A 23,401-nucleotide genomic window follows, 5' to 3' on the forward strand; every position below is an offset into this window, starting at 1 on the left:
CAACGCACCTAGAGAAACAGTAAAGAATTTAAGAGGTGTGTCTGAAGGAATCCCACAAGCTGACTCCATTCAGATAAATCAGACACGGGCTGCTGAAAGCGCATAAAGCCTTACTGCAAAGCGAAGAGGAAGCTTCGGACACTAACTTCACAATGATGTCCTATACAGCCAACATGGCAGCGGGGCGGGGGGGTCATGGAGGCTAGGAGATGACTTAGTGGGTAAGCATGCACACCACTCTTGCACAGGACAGGAGTTCAGTTCCCAGCAACCACGTCCTGTGGCTCACAACAGCCTGTACTCCAGCTTCAGAGGATCTGATACCCTTTTCTGGGCTTTGTGAGAGGATGCCGGGAGCCAAGGGGAGGAGATCACAGGGAGATACTGCCAAACTCTGACAGAGCTTCTGTCTGAGAAGGTGGAAAAGTTCCAGGAGTAGCTAGTAGTGATGGCAAACAACATTGTAAATAAACTTAATGCCACTAAATGTACATTTTAAGACGGCTAACCGGTAAGCTGTATGCTACATATATTTTCTCAGAATAAAAAAATCATGAGCAAACTGTTTTATGGAAAAGATCAGAGCTCAGGAAAAATACTGGAAAGATATGATAGTCAAACACCTTAATCCCCCAATTTACAGGAGTCCCTATAATTCAGTGAGAAAGACAAACACGAATGTGTTCCCAGAAACACAAAACAAATGGCCACAAACCTCTGGGAATCACTCAGAATTAAAGAAATGCCAACCACAATAAGGAATGGCTTTACATTAAGTTCTGGTGATGCACGGTGCTGGTACGGAGTGCATCCCTGGGAGTGTGTATTGATGGACTGATCCCTTTTGAGGAAGACTTCACAATGTTAGAAACTGAAAAGACATGCGCCTGATGATATAGAAATTCCAATAATATGGAATTAAACAATAGACACTCTTGTGAAACTGTGGGTATGGACTGACATAAACAAACACATGTTAAGTTTCATGACTCATAGACTACGGCTTATTAGCCATCATTAAATCCCCTGTATCTCTGAGACGGTGTTTCTTTCTGGGAGCAGAGGGATTACTCTATGTAAATGTGTGTCAGGTACGGTCTGTGGCTGAAACCTGCTAGAGAATCACGGAATTAAATAGTGGCAGGTGGGGCAGCCATGCACTCAAGTGAGATCCTTGGGGTGTGATGGGTACCTGCGTTCCACGTGGCCACAGGTTGTAGAGGAAGAGGCAGCCACTCCTCCCTGTCAACACTCTAGGAAAGGTGTGTCCATGAGCCCAACTGTGCTGTGGCCATTAAAGGAACAACTAGCTGTTTCCTGGTTGGAGTTTACAGGCGGGAACCCGTGTTTGGTACTATAACTCAGGAAAAGGGCCCGCGACTGGGGAAATTACAGACCTCAGAGAGGAGGCGTCTGCTATTGTGGTAAATAGCTGCAACGAGCCTGTCAGACTCCTCCAAACATGGCTTGCTTTTGTATGTAGATTACTGCTGCTGTCAGCTCACAGTCCAAGGAGTCTTATTTTGACAGTGGGCAGCAGTCAGAGCAGAGGTTTCATTCGTGATGACTGAAACTGCTGGGAACAAGTGTCTATCTGTGCTGTTGCTGTGGCTTAGTGACCTGATGCTCAGCCCTAAGTGGGAGAAAATATTTGTAAATGTGTGTGTGTGTGTGTGTGTGTGTGTGTGTGTGTGTGTGTGTGTGTGTGATCCCTTTCCAAAGCTTCAGAGACATCAGGGAACATAATAGAAGGTGTGAAAATTTAAGAGCTATAGGAAGGGGAGCAGTCCTCCATGTTGGGCACATTCACCACTATCTTGAAGCGTAGTTGTAAGCACGCCCATGACCTTGGGCCTATTCAAACTTCTTTGTGGAGGGAGAGCCTTACACTGCTCATGGGACCCTCAAGAGACCTTTCTAGGATCTTCATGAGGTCTTCCCTTCCTGAGATTATATATGAGAGAAGCAATTGACCGGAGTGAAACTCTTCATTAGTGCAACTGTGCATAGGTTGCCCAGAGGACTGGCTACTGTGTGGCTGCCCACGTAAGCAACCACAGTAAATGGACTGACTTGGACAGTCCTTTCTTTTGTCTGCTGGTACCTTATCTGATACTAATACACCTTCCTTCTGTCTCTCTAGGAAAAGCAATGGTCCTTTGGTATCAGGGACCAATAAAGGGGTGAGTTGGCTGCCAGGGGAGTGGGAAGCCAGCTTGCAGCAGGGACAAAAGCCAGGGAGAAGGACACACCCTTAGAAGGTGCATGGCTTTCTGATCTGCATGTGCTTACTATTGGAGGCAATGCCAACTATCAAGCCTGGGCTTGATTAACGTCAATTAAAAAAAAAACTGATTGGTTTAGAGAACGATTCCCTCTTCCTTCCCTTCCTCTCCTCCCTCCCCTTTCTTTTCTCCTTCTTTCTTATGCTTGATGAGAAATGGATGAAAGTTTGGTTCTGGGAAGCCAGACTGATTAAGGTTGTGTGGTTCCATATAACAGACAGGGGCTTGGAGACACAGAGAGTTACACTGATTCTTTCTTCTAGTGAGGAATAAATGAGGATGAGGAGCTAACTAACACGGCTCACTACTGAACTTTCCACTAGCCTTGCCAGATGAATGCAGGCCAAACGCAGCCATGAATAAGGTATTATGAAAACATCCTAAGACACCCCCTCCCCCCGCCCCGTGTCAGCTTCTCTTGACTTTATTTGTTCCTTTCCCAGCTGAAGACCCACATTAAACCCTACCTGCATTCTGTCTTCAGCTTCTTCCTAAAGTCCATGTGGGATTCTCCCAAGAGACCATGGCTTCCCCACCCTTCTTATCTGGTGTCACATACAGAGATTGACCAATTTAGCCATTGGGAGGAACCTCAGAAAACAAGGCTCCTGTTGCCTTCACAGTGCAAACATCAGTCAGAGTCCTGGCTGATACAAAAGACAACATACAGAATTCAACTCCACTGTAAATAAACTTCAGCCCCTCACACAGAGCTGAGCAGGTGGAGTCCCTAGCCAGAACCCCCCACATTTAACCCAATTCTTCTTGAGCTAATGAAGCGTGCCCTTACGCTTTGGGGAGGGTTCCAGCATTTGCCTTTCAGTGGCCACCTGGTCCCTTTGTGATACAGAGACCCAGTACACACTGTCTCGGCAACACAATGCCTGGGAAGCGGCCCCTTCACCAGCCACAGCTGTGTTTACCCTCAGGATGATTTTATATCCTACTTAGTGAAATGCATGTCACTGTGAATCCACATTTATCCTGAATATAAATGACTAAAATATTTGCACAGCAATTGAAGCTGAGTGAGTTCTTGTTTGTCTCTATTGCCCAGAAGGGAACAAGGGATTGTTAGTCAAGGCTACCTGTACCCGATTTCTCCTGTGAGACCTGACCAGGAAGCTCTGCTTCAGCCTCAGGTCAGACCCATCAACCTTCAATTCCTGATCCCACATCTGATAGACCCATGAACTCAGCAAGATACCTGTTCTGCACCCCTTTTTCTGTAAAGTAGGGACATAGATTATGGAAAGCAGAGATGCCTCCCAACAATGTTAGGTCACTCCGAGAGGAGACTCAGAGTTTCTATATAGTTTACCTAGCGATGGAGATTGTCCTATACCATGCCCTGGATAATGAAAAGTGCCTAAAGAAGATGTCAGAAAGACCAGAGATGCCTCCCAGCTGTTTTGAAGAGGCAGGAAGGAGAAATGGACCAAGGAAATCAGAAGGCCACTGATGGATATATGTGAATATGTATATAAATGTTTGTGTGTATATGGGTATACATGTTTACGTGTATGTGAGTGTGTGTGTTTGTGTGTTAATATATGAGTTAATATATGTTAGAAAGGAGGAGGAAGCAGATACTCCGCAGAGCCTCGGAGAAGACATGCCTTGCTAGCACTCAGGATATGCACATTGGACTTCTGCACTTTGGTACTGAAATCTGGTCTTTTGTTTCATTGTAGGACAATTTTTGGAAGTTTATTATAATAGCAATTCATGCCCAAATCCTGTGGTGCCATCCTATAGGACTGTGAGAATTTCTGGAACCAAGTATGGGAGCTTCTTGTTAAACATTTCTCTCCATCCTCTGCCAAGAGGATGCCTGCTGCTTCTGTCCTGACCCAGGCCTCCTGTTCTCTTCAGCTACTGGGAGGAGACAGAACAGGAGGAAGGGTGGAGTGATCACTACCTGACTTCCTGTTCTCCTCTACCTCAGAGGAGACGCTCAGTGGCCAGGTATTTAATACGCTCTGAATTTAATGTTTTACTCTGTTAGATCATCCAATGAAAGGACCTCCCAGGGCAGGAACAGGATGCATTCTGTGATCATGGCAGGTGGGATGTAAGGACATAATGCTGCCAGTGCACTGGCCAGGTGACAGAGAGATTCCTACCCCTTCACAGTAAGAGTGGACATTGCTGCCGCTGATTAGCACAGAAAGAACTACAACTCTCCTAGGCTTGATGAACACGAACAGTCGGATGGAGAGACAAATGTGAGTGCCTCTGATGGGAGGAGTTTGTACAATCCTAGAGTGCAGCAATGGGTGAGGCCTCTGCTTCTCATTTCGCTTTAGTTCAATAGCAAAACTGCAGAGCCATAAAACATCTGGATGCATTACAAGGTAATTAGATGGTAATTTGGATCTTCTCTGGAATCCCTTAACAAGGCCAAGAGAATGAAAGGGTGGATTCCCTCCTTCCCTGCTAAATGTCAAAGGATAAGTACTTGAGTTATACTTAGTAAGCTGACTGATCCTGAGAGCTCATACATCCCTGGGTAACATCATGAATGTCACACCACACACAGATACACACAGGCACACACACGTATGCATTCACACACGCACACAAGTGCATACCCATACATACATAAATACATATACACATATTCATATAAACACACAAACACACATGCACTCTCATATGGCATGCATGTAAACACGTAAATATGTGCATACTCATATTTACACAGACATATTGATATACAAATATATTCACATAATTAATGTACATGCATATTCACATATATACACATGTATACTCATATATATTCACATACACACAAACACATAGTATACACACACATACTCACCTAAACATACACACATTCATACACATTCTCAAACACACAAATACATACATGTATAATTATATGCACACATGCCTATATATTAATATATATACTCACATACATATAAACATGTATACCCACATACACATAAACATTCATATACATATACACATACATACATATGTATATACATACACATACATATGAACCTGCATAGGTTCATGTACATTTACACACATTCATATACACACACACATGTACATTCTTTCTTATATACTACCTATTCTCTTTGTCTCTCATGTACTCAAACATGTTCACACACATAAACATTTCCGTACTTACACACCAAACTCATACTCTCTTCTCTCTTCTCACACACACATACTCTCATGTCCACATGGACTCACATCCACACGTTCACACATTCTCTCTCTCTCTACATACACACACACACACACACAGCCTGATGTCACTTAATGTGGCTGATATTGTACAAAGTTCATTTTATTTGCCTCTTGGAAACCAGTGGGGATGGACAGATCAACCAGAGTGCTAAACTGTTCTGTTTAGAATAGAAAGAAACATCTATCAATACACTCCAATCCAGACTGGATCTCAACTGAAGAAAATATAAAACAAATGCCACTGAGAGCCATCTCCCTGGAGCCTGTTACACCAACAAGGCCACATCATCCCTGAAGAACCAGCAGCCAGGGAAGGTGCCACGAGGCTGATGTTGGCTGGAGACTGCCAGTTCCTCCCTCATTCCTTAATCAATTCTCCAGAAACACCTTCTTCTCTAGATGCTTGCCAGGTCTCACGGAGTTAGAAGTTCTGGTCTCAAAGTACAAGTCTTCCTGGCAACTAGAAACTGCAAATGGAGGTCATTTGCAATTTGCATGTGCTTTAGAATTGTGTAAGAAAATGCCCACTGCCTCATCTTCTCTTAAAGGTAAAAATGTCCTTGAGGTCACACATTTCAAAATTGCCCCCCCCCTCTCTCTCTCTCTCTCTCTCTCTCTCTCTCTCTCATCTATCTATCTATCTATCTATCTATCTATCTATCTATCTATCCACCTCAAGGCTGTGCTGTCCCCAGGTTGTGATGTCAAGTTAAGCTACTCAGACATTCCTGGGTGTGTCCGTTAGACTTGACACACGACTCTGCATTTGTTCCTAGAAAATGCAGTCCCTGTTAGTGGGATAAACTGGAGCACTGACCTACTTGACTCGGGTGACTAAGGCTGTGGTCCCCTTCCCAGACCACCCTGTAGAGGTTTTGGAGACACCTCCCTGTCTCTTCAGATCTGGCATGATTTGGTCCAAACAACAGGAGAGAACCATGCACTCAACTCTTAATCACCTCATTTTTTCCTCATTCCTGTTAGTGCTTGGGGCAAAATCAAAAGAGCACACACAAGTTTCTGGAAGTCACGTCTTTAAAAAGGTGCGAAGAGCATCATCACCATCCATGGAGCAAATGAAGTCACTGCCAGGGAAAACCATGCCAACTGTTTCTCGGAAGATACGAAATCCTCCTGCTCTTTCTGACCTGTGCGCCTTCTCTTGTCTGAGAGCCAAAAGCAACTGATCTGCAGGGCTTGGAAAGCCTCTCTGGTGATGAAAATGCCCCCTCTAATTCAGATGTCACTTCATCAAAAGGGAAAAACACAGTCAAAAGTCCAGTTTCATCGTCTCTGAACACAGGGACATTTTAACATATTTTTCTTTTTTTTTTTCTTTTTTACCCCAGTGAAATATACACCTACGACGTCTTTATTTTCTCATCATCAGCTGGGAAAACTCTCAGGAGAATATTCTGCTTAAGTGAGATAGAAATGTTGCATTGTTCTGTGTCATTCATTCAGGACTAAGTTTGGCTTTCCGAGACCACCTAATTCTCTGTAGTACTGTGAAGAGCTAGGAGGGGTTTAATTTGCAGCCTTCTAACTGGCTCTGACTTAACAAGCTGATGTCCTCTTGTTCAGCTGTAGGTAATGTGGGGGGAAAAATCACATCAAGCCCTTAAAATACCTTCTAAAATTAAACAACAACTTCCTTTGAAATGTCAAGATTCCATGCCCACCTCTCTCCCTTTTCAGACTGTATAACCACTCTCAGCATGGAAGGTGAGGCTAGCCTGGTGTGGGCCTGTAATCCCATCCACTTGGACAACTGAGGCAGAGGAATTTAAAATGCAAAGCCTTTGGAGGCTACAGTGTTCAAGGACAACCCAGGCAATTTAATGAGACCCTGTTTTCAAATAACAAGTAAAAAGAAGCCAGGGGTACAGTTCTGCGATCAGAACTCTTGTCCAGCGTGTGTGACACATATTCAGTCCCCAGCACACCTCTTGAAGGATGCTATGTTAATCCGTGTGCTTGGGGAGCAGGGCTTTCCCATGCATGCACCACTCATAAAAAATACATCTGCTTCCCTGACAAGGAGCCTCGCACAGGATGCTGGGTGCTCTTCTCCCACTCTTGGTGAGATAGGACTCATAGGCTGGTGGGTCAGAAGTAGCCAACTCCTCACTTAACAGTCCCTTCTATGGGACAGAAGGCCGCTTGCCCCACCCCCATCTGTGGGCTTCCACTAATATATAGCCATGACCTCCGTGGTCCAGGGCCGAGAATATCCCGCGGTGTTGAAGGAAACACACTCACACTTGCCCACATCTGCTCTCCAGTGCCCATCTGTAGGAGAACGAAATGAAAGCCAAAGGACAGCCAGTGGCCATCTGCACTGTCCCTGCACAGATGACCTCATGGGATGCAAGGAGAAGCCCGAGCCCAGCACTTGAAAGGGTCAAGTTTTCAGTGGGAAGCGCCACAAAAACTTAATGTGTGAGTCTGTGGTCCTCAACATAACTCCAGTATAACCCCGCCCCCCAGCATAACCATGAGCAGCAGCAGCAGTGCCTGCTCCTGCCCCCAGACAGAGCATAGCCCTTCCACAGGGCCACCCCATCCCCTGTTAATTACTTGCTGAGGCCTCCAACTTGCGTTTGTGGGGCGGGTCCTCGATGATCCTCTTGAGGTCCCCACGGTTCTTCAGGTCCATGGGCTTCTCCCAGACTGACAGCTGCATGGTCGGGTTGAAGAAGAAAACCCGGTCATCCCCTGTCCAGACCACACACCTGTGAAAGTTGAAAACTCGCCTCAGTCACTTTCAGAGACACCTGGTGAGGAGCGGGCGCCCACACCCCTCTCTCAGAACGCCCTTCGGGACTGAACTCTAGAGGTCATGAAGACATTCCTGTAGGCATCAAACATAATGACAGAGCCCTTCCCTTCCCTTCCCTGGGGACACTCTGTGCTCCTTCTCACATCCTCATTTGGTTAACAGGCCTCATTTCCATTCCCTGCCACCAGCAAGGATTCCAGGGTCAGAGAGGTCAAGACACTTTCCAAGACCACAGAAAGCCACACCAGCCCCAGTGCAGAACACTGCCTGACTCAGCTCAGTGATATTTTCTCTCAGGCCTGGGCACCTGTGTCCCCTGCTCCAGGTGACTATTTCACTACCTTTCCCATCCCATTCTGTATATCCATCAAAGTAACGATAAATGGACCGTTTGGCCTAGCAACTGAGCCCTTTCTGCTCACCACACTCACGTTCATGAGAGCCTCTTACTTTCATATATGGATTCCTAAAATAAAGGAAGAAATGGTGTATTGTTCTCTCACTTTGAGAGAATGAGAAATAGACACAGAAGAAGAGAGCCCTTCTCCAAGGTTGACCACTGCCTTTGGTATATGCCTCCTGTTCTTAGGAAGCTGTACAAGCAAGCCTGACCAAGGCCCGTTTCCTATCCCTTAAAATTTACCTTAAACAAGGCAGCCCTCCCTGGCCTCAGCTTCCCATAGTAGCCCCTAGTTCTTCCCCATGATTCTCTGTTCCACAGAGAAGATAGGGCAGGCTATGTATATATAAACCCTGTCCAAGAGAGGACCCCTGGCCACCCAGAGGGTTCAGTGAGACACTGCTGGGCCTTCAATACTTGGTTCACACATCACTCTAGAAAGCTAGACAGGAGTGTTTGCACAGAGTTGGCTGCTCCATGTGAAGGCCAGTTAGCTTTGTTCCATAAGCTGTGCTGAGGGCCCAGGGCTGGGTCCCATGTGCTAGCAACTGAATGGAATAGGACCCTAATGACCTGAGGTGACCCACCAGATATCTTAACCAGACCAGGTTCCACGGTGGGGCAGACAGCCTGACAGTCTTCAAATTATCCACATTCGGATCCCAGAGCCTACAAATAGGTCACCTCACATGACAAAAGGACTTAGATAAAGATCCTGAGATGGGGAGATGTCCCAAGTCACAGAATGGCCCCAAATGCCTTCATAGATTCCTTGAGGAAGGAGGAGACTGTGGATGGAATTAGAGAACACACACTAACATGTGCATACATGTGCATTCACATACATACACACACACACACACACACACACACACACACACATATGGAGAGTACTGGGGAGGAACTGTGTTACTGGCCTTGAAGGTGAAGGAAAAGCCACAAGCCTAGAAATCGCATGACCTCCTAAAGTTGGAATAGACAAGGACATACTTAGATCTGAGTCCTGCCCCTCCAGGCATGCTAACGGCTCTTGTTTCCACGATGTTCTAGTCTCTGAAGCATCTCTAGCCTGGATCCAGGACAGAGAAGTCCAGAGAGCAGCTCTTTGGCGACCCTGGTGTGGCTGTCCAGGAATGCCTTTATCCATAGATCATTCTCTCCAGTAATAAAGGTATCAAAGGAGCCACTTTCTCCAGAACTAGCTGGTGACCAAACTCCACAACCTTTAGAAGTTGGTCTTTGTAGACCAACTGATGGGGCTTCATGCTAGGGGACCATCAGGTTGGTATCAGCACCCATTAAGTAGCACCCAAAGTCATCAGCTATGTGTCCGGAAGCTTTGGCTACCATGGCTTGGTCGTGATACTGGGAAGAACACTGACTGGTTTTCTTGTCCTCCTGTCCTCCACCCTTGGGCTTGCTCTTGCCCTTTCAGGGAGAACGAGAAGGCCTCACCTGACCATCACTGTAATTAGGAAAAGACAGTGGAGGTTCTTTTATTCTGAGTGTCCACTTTTCTAGGAGAAATGGAAGCATGAAGAAGGAGCACTGTGTCTTATACCCAAGGCCTTGCCTGCATACTGCCTTGGCCTACGGCAGGCTCAATGCAGGCACAATGAGCTAGGTTCCCTGACCTGCTCACAAGGGCTTAGAGAGAGGCTGTATGCTGTGCAGTACAGAAACTGGGGCATTTAGTGCAAAGTGAAAGACAATTGCAGATACTGTAGGCCATATACAGTGTAGCTCCTTAGTGGGCTGCGCAGACAGGGTGGCCAGCAGAGAGATTAACTCCTAATGGGAGCTATAATCCTTCCTCCTAGTTAGGGCTTCCCCTAAGGACTGAGCTACTGGCCACACACCAAGCTGCTTTTTAGTCCCTACTAGGTCCCACAGGGCTGTGCTCTTTGGGGACTGGAGGACAGTAGACCAGATCACTGTTGAGATCCACGTGGAGAGTGAGTGAGGGAAGCAAGATCCAACCTAGACCCTTCCCCAGCTGTAACCAGGCTTCCAGTAGCTTGCTGTGTCTGCAGAAGTAGGCTGTCGAGACGTTCACAAGTCTTACTTGGATTATCTTTTCTTCTTGAAGCTTGAATGGACTTGGCCCGAGTGTGAAATTCTTGACGCATCCTGAGTTCTCTGCATTCTTGTCTGTTTCCTTAAGACTTGAACTGTTTGATTTGTCTCTAGGAGAACAGGGTCTGTTCCTTTAGCTCTGTCTCAGCAGACATTCAGAAGGGCACCATCCTCTCAGCAGGTTATTGTACCCCAGGGTCCCATAGGCACCTAGGATCTGGCATCTGACTTTAGTGAGATGCCCAGAGCTGAACAACTGACTCTGAAGATAGGGGACTCTGGGCTGGAAAACAGCCTTGGAGGTCTGCCTCTAGTGTGAGCTTGGCTCCTCTGTCTTTGCGACACCTTGATGGACCCATGGACCGACCACTGTGTCCTACCGTGGTCCCATTCTTCAAGCTATTCCCTTCTAGAAGAAAATTTGTCCCCCCCAGCCTCATGTCTAACTTCTAGTTCTTACTTAAATAACTTGGTGCCAGGACTCTGACCGAGGTCACTGTTGTGGCCCCTTGCTACAGGTTTATTTCCTTGGGTGGGGATGCCCAGGAGTCTGGCTGCTCTGGTTTGGGTTTTTGAAACCCTTTGTTGTCTGAAGATAGTTAAACGGGGACAGTATAAGGACAGAACTAGGCCCCCTACCTGCAGGCAACGGTTGTGTAGCTGGGTCTGTTTGAGGGGCCCCTGAGAGTGGGACCAGGATCTATCTTTGACGCATGGCTTTTTGGAGTTCATTCCCTGTAGTGGGATGCCTCGCTCATCCTTGATGCAGTGGGGAGAGCTTTGGTCCTGCCTCAATTTAATGTGCCAGACCTTGCTGACTCCCCATGGGAGACCTTAAACTTTCAGAGAAGTGAAAGGGGGTTGGGTTGGGGGAGAGGTGTGGGGGGAGTGGTAGGAAAGGAGGGTGGGGGAACTGTGGTTTATATATAAAATAAATTTTAAAAAGGGGGACAGTACATGGCCCAGGACACAGTTAGACTCCACAGATACTCCCGTCCTCTGAATGCTGGTCTCTTCTTCCCTGGAGGAGCTTCAGGTAACATGCAGCAGTTACACCTGTGTCCCATGCACTGTATCTTGGGAGTCCCCCCCCCCTACAAGATGAACCCCATGCTGGGGTAGGGCTAAGCTTCCAGGGAGTTTGGTGGTGGCAGCTGAGGTGGCAACAGTGGGGGTAGGCCCTTATCTTCCCAATACCTTCTGTCCAGTGTTCAAGTCCAAGGCCCAGGCTCTCCCAGCAAGGCCTGCCGTTGAAGTAAGGATGAGAACCCCTCAGTGAGAAGAGCCCAGCCAATTACCATCTGCTCATTCGGGGAGGCATTGGCAGGCTTAATTAATACCACAAACGGAAAGGTATTTGAATGAGATTCACTGGGGAACAGGACTTGGGAACAGGGGCAGAGGACCCAGGAAGGAGGGGAAGCACAGTTGCAGGTCAACCCTTAGGGACAGAAATCGAGGCTGGGAGGGGGGGCACACACGCAGCAGCCTCTGCTAATTTCAGTTCCCTACAGGGCTCCAGGGGTCTCTCCTAATGCGGAACAGATGGTTTGCTACAGGTGGTCTGTGGAAACCCTAGCTGTCCAGAAGGCTGAGATGACAAATTGAATTCTGGTAAGACTGTGGTCAGAGAAGGGACTTGGGCGTGAGAGGACCAGAGAAAAAGAGAAGCTGAAGCCAGATGAGCAAAACAGTCCTCTGCCTCAGTTGAGACGAGCGGAACTCCTGCCCCAGAGTGCTGGAGTTTAATCTTGACAGGCTGTCAACTGCGGATCCTGGGCTGCTACCTAGACATTTCCCATCACCTGGAAACTTGACTCAAAGCAGATCAATCTATGTGGGAAAAGTGGGGACTTGGACTTGGATGAGCAACTTCCATGCTGGGGGTAGACAGGTACATCAAGGCAGGTGGATCTATGTAGGTGGTCCAGAAAGTTATGTGGTAGAGGGTTAGGAGTCCCTACCCTACTGAAGACATCCTAGACCTGAGGCTGAAAAGGTAGGAGGGCTGATGGCCACAGGGTCTCCAGTAGAGGGAGAGAAAGCAGGGCTGTGCAGGTTACAGTGACCTCCGGGAGGAGTCACCTGAATCTCACCACAGGCCAGAGCAATGCAAGGGAGCTGGATTCATTGCCTTTGGCAGTGTTCCTTTCCCTGAGTCAAAGATGCAAGGACCCTTGAGGACACGTATCTCAAAGTTTTCTGCTGCGAGGCCCAGGTCAGCATCTCCGGGTTCTCAGGTGTCTCCTCTCTACCTCCCAAGCACTCTCGTCCACTAAAGAAACAGGCTTCCCACCTCAAGACTTACATCGATTTGGCCACATTATCCCAGGCCTCATTTTCACAGAGAGGAAATGCTGTTGCACCTTCTGAGTTCTGTGGGAGGCAGTGGCTTCAGCGTGTGGCGCTCAAGTACAAAGCCACACCAGCGCGTCCCGCCCCAAGAAGAGCTGGCACTCTGCGGTGCCTCAAGGTAGAGGAAACATCGCCTGTTTCCCATCTTTCCACCACCAAACTTATAAAGCCAGGGAGAGATGGAGCTAATTAGAGACTTAATGGAGCATTAGCGTTGAGGGGGAGGAGTGACAATTAACACAGTACACATTTATATCCAGGCTGCAAAGAACCAGTTCCTCTGCCCAAGGGAAGCATGGGGAATTGAACTGCAGGGCCAGTGACAGGTAAATAGATGTGGTTCCCAGGAGGAAATCTGCCCATCCACTTGTTCCAGTTGGTTTCAACTAGACGGAGCTGGCTATGACATGCAAAATTAATTTTATGTTTCATTTTATGCCCATTTTAAGTACACAGATAGCTTCCCTTCTCCAATCATGCCTCATAATTCCTGGATGGCAGCCATAGCTCTCTTCTTGCAAAATGTCCCTAGATCCCGGAGGATGTAATTAGCACACTGGAGTTATTTAAGTCTGATACAGGATCCCCACACTGAGAAGCCCCTTGTGTGGAGATCTGGTGTTTTGTTCTAGAAAAGGGATTTTAGTAATAAAATCATCCTTTGAACAGCAAGTCCTAAGGTGTGGGAGAGTCACTGCTGCTCAGCCCACTGCAGTGGGAAATCGAGTCTGGCCTGCCGCCTCCGTGAACCCTAGACAAACATACTTGGGGCTTCTTGCTCTGTGCACTCCGCCTTCCATGTTCTGCCCATGTCTTCTGGATGAAGCTCGAAACTCACTAGATTTGGTTTATCAGTGGACAAACTGTCCATTTTGCTGTCCCCTTTGCTGCTCTCCCTCCGGGGTCTCATCTCTACAGGGCACTGACCTGGACAGGGCTGTGTGTCCTCTGTGGCCCAGTTGTGGGAAAGAAGAGGACCATGAGGCTTGTGGAATCGAATCAAGGAGGTGAGAAGAACACACTTTCCAATCCGAGGACCTCGGCCATGCCTCCCCCCACCCCATTAACTTCAGAGCGAGTTCACCACAGGGAGTGGGGGCATTGTATCTGACACTCAGGACAGGGACAGAGAGCAGCTGACTTAGGACTGTCACCAGCACTGTGCGTGAGCACGTTTATAGCTTTATAACATGACTGTCGTGTTCTCCATATTCAGGCTGGTCTAAGAGTGACGCTTGCCCGAGGCATGTTTCTCAGGGATCTGGAGGGTAGAGTGTGGAATTGAGGCCCAGCTCCTCAGCGCCTTTCATGTGTTGGTTTCCCCCGCCTCTTACTTTCCGAGGTAAGAGTGGGTAGGTGAGAGGGCTATGGAAGATTGACAAAGCCCTGCCTGCCGCTCACATGCCTTCCCACTGCGGCACCCAGCGAGGCCACAGGGATGGCTCCTCAAGGTGTGACAACCTAGGCTGCATACCCAGGCCTTGTCCTTGTTGCTTCTTTGCATGCCCTTGTCGTGTTACGGCTCTCCATCTTTAGCTGTTTCGTTTACTCGGATTTCCTCATTCTGTGCCAATTAGCAGCACCACACCAGCGATTAGCTTTGGACCACTCTGCATGCAATCTTTCAGAGCGTGGGCATAGGCCCTCCCGCCCTACACGAGGCCCCGTCTGTCTCCAAGGAACCAGGTAGACCAATAGGGCAGGGGTCCAGAGCTGCCTAAAGAATCTTTCTTGGAGGGCATAAAACCATCCTCCTTCACCTTTCTCTACCAGAGTCCCCGCTTTTCACAAACTACAGGGCCTTAATCTGTTTTTAATAGCTGTTCTGATCTTTGACCTCTTTACTCAGTTTAAGAGAATCGGAATCACAGATGAGGTGCCACAGGGGATCCTACAGGCCTAGCACTGTTCCAGGACTCTAGTATTTCTCATGAAGATAGATTAAAAAGCACCTGGAGCTGGGAGCCGCACACTCCTCCCTCCACCCACCGAGGAGGCCACCTCCAGAGGCCACTTAACCCTGGGTCTAAGTGGTGGCTTCCTCCTGTCTCCTCCTCCATCTGCCATAACTAAGCACTTTGACATTTAATTCAGCACTCAGCTCCCTCCCCAGTAGTAACACCTTACCTGTCCCTTCTCTGACATAATAAAAGGCTCAATTATGCAAAGGGGACAAAGTGACATTTGGTTTCCCTTCAGCAGTATGTACTCAAAGAAGAGTGATGTTTGCTCTCAGCTGAGCGAGCGTGGTCACATGTCACATAAAAAATTGACGCTGCACTGATGTGGCCCAGCCCGCTTCTCCCTTAATAACTGTGATTCCTAATCACCTCTCTCTCTCCGGCACGCATATGTGTCACGCCTGGGGAACTGCTGCTTCCTCTCTGAAGCACTTCTGCCAACTTCATCCCAGAACACGCTTTCATCCAGACCACTTTAAAGTTAAACAAACGCAAAACTGACATATATACCCAGAGATTTTATTTTTCTTAAAAAAAAGTTCTATGCAATTAATTGATAGTTACAATATTCTTAAACTATCAAATGAAATCAAAATAAAAGCCATGCTTTTATTTTTATTTTATTTACATGAAACCAGGGACAAAGAAAATATGCTTAGGATGGCTAAGAACTCTCAGAGCCACACTTGTAGGGCTTCTACCCAAACACATCTCTAACCCAATGTGGACAGCCCGCCATTGGCCTTTCAGTGGGACGAGAGGCACCAGACTGGCAACACGCCATGCTCCTTGGGCGAGGACTCAGCACCTGGACTGTCTCTGAACTAAGGATGAGGGAATAGTCCTTAGGAGGTGGTGCCTGTGACGGTACTGAGTTCCTTGACTCCTTGGCAGCCCACTTCTGTCTCTTCCCACGTCACTTAACCAAGAACTTGTTGATAAGTCACAGACAAAACTTGAACTACGCCAACCTGGACTTTCTTAGAAAAGTCAAATGACGTGAAATGTTCAGCACACGCCGTTTCACTTTCATGGAAATAGCTAATTATCTATCAACCCATAATCTCTAAAATGACACTCAGATGCTAATTAATCATTGATGCTGACATTTATTGCCCTTTGAGCTAAGGCCTCATGGATTTTACACTTTGTTTAGCCATTACCTTTGAAATGTCCCCATGTCATCAATAACTGTAAGAAAAGCATTTCTGTGTGAAGCAGGAGAAAGCTTCATTCCCTCAACAGCGCCAGCGGTAAACATTCAGCCTCCCTGTAGGTGGAAATGAATGCACATTCTTCTCTCCTCGGCCCTGGAAAGGCTGGGTCTGGATTCCAGGTCCTTCCGAACTACCCAACAGCTCTGAGCTCTGTGCCCTTCCGAAATGGAGAGTTGGCTGGAGACATTATTCTGGAGCCAGGAGACATCTTTAATGGTTAGACTGGCCCCCACCACGACAGGGAAATGGGCAGAACCCTGGATCCACTCTTACTCAGGGACTGACTTTGTGTTTCTAGGGTTACGCTAATGGGTCTGAGGAGACCATCTGTCTGGCCATCTCTTGGTAATTAGACTATAGGAGGGTATCCAACATGAAGGCCTTGGGATGCTCTGGCTCACTTTTGGCTTACTTAGCTCTTCAGCAGAGTGGCCCTATGGGACAGGTCTTCTCACACTTTTAAAGCTGTGTCTTTAATCTGACCAGTTCCTCGGGTGCTTTACACAGGGTGGTTGCAAACAAAAACACGATGCAAACACGAAACACCTTCAGTCTTTGCTCAAGAATCCTGCACACCTGCGTGCATGAGACTTGATGTTTTATTAGTACTGGAAGTACTATCAAGCATTATGTTTCTCAGCTCAGTTTGCTAAAGTGTGTAGACAGAATGAAACACCAGCATTCTGCTTCCTGCTTGCTTTGGTTCCCACCTTCCAGGCAGCTCTGGGGTTCAGGGTGATGCCTCCTGCATCCACGTCACCTCTGCCTCTATGGAAATTTCCCCATCATGGATTCCTCAGAACATGGGACTTTTTTTTCTGAGGTTCCTGTTTTTCTGACAATGAGTCTCTTTCCAGGATCTGAACCAGGTTGGCCACTAATATCTTCCCTCTGACCCTGCTGGTCAAGGCCTGTGCTTAACTGGCCACCAACCTACCAGGCAGGAGATGGTCCATCATAGGATCAAGATGAACAAGAGTCCCTTGGACACAGGAAGGACACTTGGGTGCCTGGTTAGATGTAAGCAGACTTGCTCTGAGGGCCTCGGGAATGTCTTCTGTCATTCTGCTTTGTGTCACGTCACCTGACACCCTACCTGATGTCTTGTTCCCTGCAATGACTGGAGAACCCTGGCCTACTGTAGTATGACCCCCAGAGATTCCACTGCCCCATTTGTACATGCAGTTGCTACAGGGGATGTTGTGCTCTGACCCTGGTGGAATGTCCTTGTCCTTTGTCCTGCTTTTCTATGGATCACAGAAATGTCTGCATCTCAGAGCAGTGAAGGAAAGGCCAGTGTACTGTGTGTGTGGGGGGGGGGTACCGATGAGGGTACTGCCAGGAGGTGCTCTCTGGGTGACTGTGTTCTAAGCCTCCCACTGCTGAGACAGAGATCCCAGAGATCCCTGGGTTTAGGCAGTGATAAGCATCCACATCCACAGAAGCTGATGATGGGGTCCCACCACCTCCCATGCTGCCCTTGTCCTGATCCTGCCCATGCCCACCAAGGAGCTTCTGCACTCTGACTTGAATGGAGCTAGTTCAAGATGGCCACTGCTTTCTGAGACTTGAGATAACAGAGATAACTGTCAAGGCTCTCCATAAGGAGGCATTCCGTCCCTGGAGTGGATGCACACAGCTCCACATGTGGAGGAACTCTCTTCCTGGGAAAGAGAGGCCATGGCTTCCCAGGGGGAGAAGCACCATTCCTGAGCAGACCCTGCTGTCAGGAGTCTGGTCCCTAAGACTTTATACATGTGATGCCAGAATTAAAGAAGATGTCATTCTAGGTGCCTCCAAAATCCCTTTCGGCCACACTAGCAGCAGAAGTGAGAACTGGAAGCTGCTATTCTCAATGCAGTGGCTAGGTTTCTCTGCTTCTCAGAGCAAGGAAGAATCCCCTCTCAGGTCTGGTGCGATCTTCCAACATACACATCCTTAGCTAAAGGGCCACTTTATAAGGCAAGGTTCTCTAGCTTAAGCAGAGCTGAAGTTAGGGACGCATAAAGCAAAGGATGTAAGGGAGAGAGCACCGCCCTCCTGACCCTCTATAATACTGTACAGGTCCCAGTGAGGAGGCCTAATTCTGATTGGTCCATGGGATGGAGCCCCTCCATCCATGTATAGGTATGTTGTGCTTCTCCTACAGTATGGTATCCTGTACTCTGCCCAGATGGACTTCGCTGCAGAACCCCTGCTACTATCAGCTTGTCCATCAGAGAGGAGAGGGCCAGAAGCTGCCCTCTATCAGCCTAAGACAGCAGGGCATCGGGGATTTTGTATATCCAGTGTGACCTCTATGGTTCTGTCCCTCCTTTTAGGCCTGAACCCTCCCCAGCTGCAGCTCGGTCTCACAGCCCTGCTTCTATGCACCACTGCTAACCTAACCAGATGAAGGGCCTCCTCCCCACTGACACCACACCCTTGTTCATCCCGTCTTCTAGAAGAACCCTGAATTTGGTGGCTCCACTCTCAGAAGCCAACAATAGTCTCATGTGGTCCTTTTCCTGGGATAGATAGAATATTCTCTTACAATGGGGACAACCCCTACCTTATTTTGTGCATCCCAAACACCTGCTGTAGCAAGGATGGGGTTCATTTGTATCATGGTCATGTAGGGAGTCCTGCTACCGAAGGCATGAAGGCTTGCATTCTGACTTGACAATTGAGAGGCTGAGGATGCTCGCACAGTGAGTGGGAAAGCTACAACCCATGAGCCTTGCTGACCATCAACCTGGCCCACTTCCCATCTCTCATTGCATCATTATATCAGAAGAAAGCAAGCCACCGGGTTCAGCTAGAAGGTTCTAGTGTTCAAGGTCACATCTAGAGGTACAGTCTCCTGAGGGCAGCTCCATGGAAGCCGTGGCATGAGGTATGTATGATCAATGGATGTTTCTACACAAAACCTCTCAGCCCCAGGTTCTGGCACAGAACTGCTGAGATTCCTGAGTCCTGATGAGTGCTAAGAGCATCCTTTGCCCCTCTGACCACACCTGAGTTCTTTTTAGTATGTTCATTCAGGATGGGGACTTGTCTCCATGAATCAGGATATCCCACTGTAAGAGCCTACAACTCCACTGCAACCTCCCAGGGAGGTAGGGCTGGGTTCAATCATTTGGCTATCTAAATAAGTCTCCATAGGGATACTGCCATCAAAATAGAACAGTAATCTGGGTGTCTTCCTGGTACACAAATATGTTCAGTTGCCAAATGCCCAAAAAAGGCATAGAGGCATTAGGTCCTGTCCCACCCCAGGGCCCCATGTTTCTCTCCCATTGCGCAACTCCTGAGTCATATCCTTTATAATAAAACTGCAATCATGGCTAATCACAGTCGAGCACTTTCCTGAGTCCTGTGAGTCACTCCAGAGAATTATCACCAAAATCAAGGGGAGGCATGGGAGGCCCTGGGTTTGCAGGCAGCTAGACAGAGTGTGGGTAGCCTGCTGAGGCCGCCTGCTGACTCGCATCTTTATGAAATAGTCTCCTGGGACTGAGCCTTTAGCCCACGGGTCTGATGTCAACTTGTAATCTAGCATCCGGAGTCAGAATTGAACAACAGACTCTGAGAGCCCTGGAGCCCATGGGCTCGGGGAAGCAGCACCCAGTCCCTCCCAGAGACAGAGCCGAAGGTGGGGAGAAGGAGGTCACTAATGCTGCAATAGGGACACCACCCTACAAAGAGAAAAGATCCCCTTTCTCGAAGTAGGGTGGATAGCCAGCACATGGCTACAAGGTTCAATACGTCGAGCACAGTAGATGTGAGACCCTGAGACAACGAGCAAGTCACTCTTCCCGACACAAGCCATTGCTGTGCTTAGAAAATGTTGTGCCCTGATGGTTCTATTGCAGCTCCCAGAGGGCGCATTGCCCCCAAACCCCCACTGCAGCCCCCAAAGAGCACACTTCTCCAATACCCCCATTGTTGTTCCTGGAGGACACGTTACCCTAATGCCATCATCGCTATTTCTCTTAGTCGGACTTAGCATTTCCTCCCAGCTGTATATTGCTCTCCGATTGTCAGGTTTTAAAACTAATTTTTACTATAATAACCTTTTTATCCCGATTCCAAATTACTCCATTAGAAAAGGGCACTTTTAAAAACCAAAGACTGTGGCTCCCTCGTGGAAGGTGCTTTGGAGTAAGGCATACTCAGAGATCAGGAATCCTCTCAGGGCAGCCAGAGAGAGCGAGACACAGCTTTAATTAACAGTTTCTTCCCAATGCGCCTCCTTCAGGAGAGGGTAGAGACTCCTTAGCAGCTCATGGCAGACTACATTTACCTCGAGCCGCTGATCTATGGGCAACCGCAATGCCGTTCTAATTCATACAAATACATCAGGACAAAGAAACTCATCACTTACGCGCCATTTTCCTTGCTACAGATGTGACAGCATGGAGAATTATTCCTGCCCTGGGGTGGAGATTTTGTTTTATTAAGCATAACACACCTAAGGAGTATATATGCATGCACTTTCTCTCCTATGACATTAAGCGGACTCTGGGACACAGAACTGTGTTTAATAGCTCTTGGCTTTAGAGGTATCTTACCAGGGGGATCCGGGCACAGGCGTGGAGGCCACAGGTCTATTGCCTTTTGCTGCAGTCTCCTCCCCTCTTACCAGGATGGGCGAGGGCTCCTTTGAATGAAAGAGAAGAGGAGAGATGATTGTTTTAATTCTGAACATTCTCTCAGTTCCAGTAACAAAGAGGAAAGTAACCAAGTGACCAGCAGTCTCAACTGTCTGTTCTTAGCAATGACTACTGAGTAAAACATCACAGAAAGGAGGCTCTCACTTTGGACAGTCACAAAAAGGCTTGAACTGACAATGGACTACATTACATATACATGTAGAGCAACCCACCAGAGGCAGCTTCTAAGGTCCCCATTTGTTGGTTCTCAGTCCCAGAGGCAAAGGGGAGTCATGAGAGTGTTACAGATTGGTAGGGGCCAGGCATAGAAAAATGTCACTGAGCTCATATCCAGGCTCATAGGCTGGAGTCACTATGCCATGAAATCCTTATGTACAGTGACAGAGAACCTCTATGATGCAAGGTATCCTAGACACAGGCAGGGCTAACATCAGGGTGTATTATGGCAGAGGAAGTGATAAGCCTATGCTACCATAGACTGGCCTGGAACTCATTATATAGCCTAGGATGGACTCAAACTTGCAGTGATCCTCTTGTCTCAGTCCCTTGAGTACTAGCCTTCCCAGTGTCAATCACCACACCTAGGTCAAGCTGCCATCCTTAAGGGAGAACAGAGTCCTAGACAGGTTTGGCTGCTCTGGAGGTGAGGGTATTCTCCCCCTTTCTGGATCACTTTGCTCAGACAGCACTCAAAGGGTCATTTTTCAAGGTACATGTGATTCTGAGGCTCAGCTGGGTTTGGGAAGTGTCAGGTTTTTTGTCCTAGAAGAAAATGAAGATTTATTCTCTCCAGTCCAAGGCAGCAGCAAACGGACCCTTCTCTGTGTTCATTTCAGATGGCACTGGGGCAGGGGAGGCAAATCTTGTTTGAAATGAAAAACTCTGGACAATCCCAAGTCCAGTAGGGACCCAAAGCCAAGACTCGGGCTGTCATTCCTAGCTGTCCTACTTAAGACAGTCATGAATTCTTGGTTCAACAATGGGCTGAAGCCTAATTCCCACCATGAAAGAGCAACATCAAGAGAGGAGGCTCTTTGAAAGAAAGGAATTCTAGGTTCTAGGAAAGAAAGGAATTCAGAAAGCATAAATTTTAGGGATAAGGACCTTTCTAGACCTTTGTTCCCCTCCCCACCCCACCTCACCATGCCCTGCAGTTTGCATGGCTTCAGTATCAACCTCAGACCACAACAAAGATGGCGCAGGTGAGATCAAAAGGCAGGTAGGTTGTTTTCAATGACAGCCTGTTTTCATCTGAGGGTTCCATGACTGAATAGCAACTTGACATTTTAGAATGCAGGATTTCTGATATGTGACCCGCCCCAAGGGATCATGACTCACAGGTTTAGAACCACTGGCCAAAGCAGGTTAAATGTGGACCTGGAGCAACAGCCCAGGAGTTCAGAGTACACACTTTTCTCGGGTTCAGAGTACACACTTATCTCACAGAAGACCTGACCTTGGCTCCCAGTGCTCACTGTGGGCAGCTCACAGCTCCCTGTAACTCCAGCTCCAGGGCATCCAAGATCCTCTTCTGGCCTCCTCCAGCACCGACAATCATGTGCCCATATTCCCACACAGCTACACATCATTTAAATTCTTTAAAATTATTTTTTTGAAAAGAGAGAGAATTCTGAAGAGGTAATCTGCCGAGTATAGCTCTTTGGTAAAATCCTTAATAATACAACAAAGCTGCTTCATGTTGACTGTGTTATACAAAGGGCCAGCCAGTCCCTCCCTACAGGGAAGGACAACAAGCCTGAGATGGGAAGAGTTGGCCACAAAAGCACCTGCCCTGTTCTGGTGTGAAGGTAAATCTGAGAAGGTGACTGAAGCATTGGGCCCATGATGCACCTGGGCATGTGCATCCCGTGTCTTTCCTGGGTCTCTCATAGCCTCTGCTCTTTGTGCCTGATATCTGCCTTTAATTAATGGTTTTTAATTTATACAGCAATCCCTTACACTCATAAGTATGAGAACAAAGTTTTGTCGAATTCTTTAAAGAACTTTCTGGAAATGGAAAATATCTTTGTTTCCTGTGAGAAAATAAATAAGGTCAGGATAAATAATTAGCTAAACAGAGAGTATTAAGAAGCACTTGTCTTCAAATATATATCATATATATGCATATATATACATATATATAAATACCAGGGTTTATATTACTAATCCAATTAGAAAAACTGGAGGGAATTTTCACTGAGAAGTTAATTGAACAATAGAACTCAACATGGAGTCTCTGAGTACCAAATTATTCAAGTAAATGTGGTAGAGTGTAATTTGTGATGGGACCAACTTCTAAATCCGGCAACGCTAGGATCCTCTCCTCTAATTACCAGGATCTTCTTCATGAGGCACATGCTGGTTATGATTTCCTGTTGGTGATAAAAACGGCTAATCACGGTGTAAAACTCCTGCTTGACGAGGAAGTAATAAAAGTGAATCAGAATGGCAGAACCCAGT

At 47.5% G+C, this 23,401-nt stretch overlaps 1 protein-coding gene across 1 annotated transcript in view; it reads right to left on the minus strand.

The window, feature by feature from the left end:
• The window catches only part of Tcerg1l (transcription elongation regulator 1 like), a 171,050-nt gene that overhangs the window by 39,439 nt on the left and 108,210 nt on the right, over positions 1–23,401 (minus strand). The window contains exons 7-8 of the mRNA XM_050137935.1: positions 20,840–20,928; positions 8,076–8,230 (exon numbers count right to left, since the gene is read on the minus strand). Of these exons, the coding sequence (XP_049993892.1) occupies positions 8,076–8,230; positions 20,840–20,928 (244 nt within the window). The remainder of the gene's footprint in view (positions 1–8,075; positions 8,231–20,839; positions 20,929–23,401) is intronic.

This window comes from Alexandromys fortis, unplaced genomic scaffold, assembly GCF_014885135.2.
Source record: "Alexandromys fortis isolate MF-2015 unplaced genomic scaffold, M_Fortis_MF-2015_v1.1 scaffold_3, whole genome shotgun sequence".
Lineage (NCBI taxonomy): Eukaryota > Metazoa > Chordata > Mammalia > Rodentia > Cricetidae > Alexandromys > Alexandromys fortis.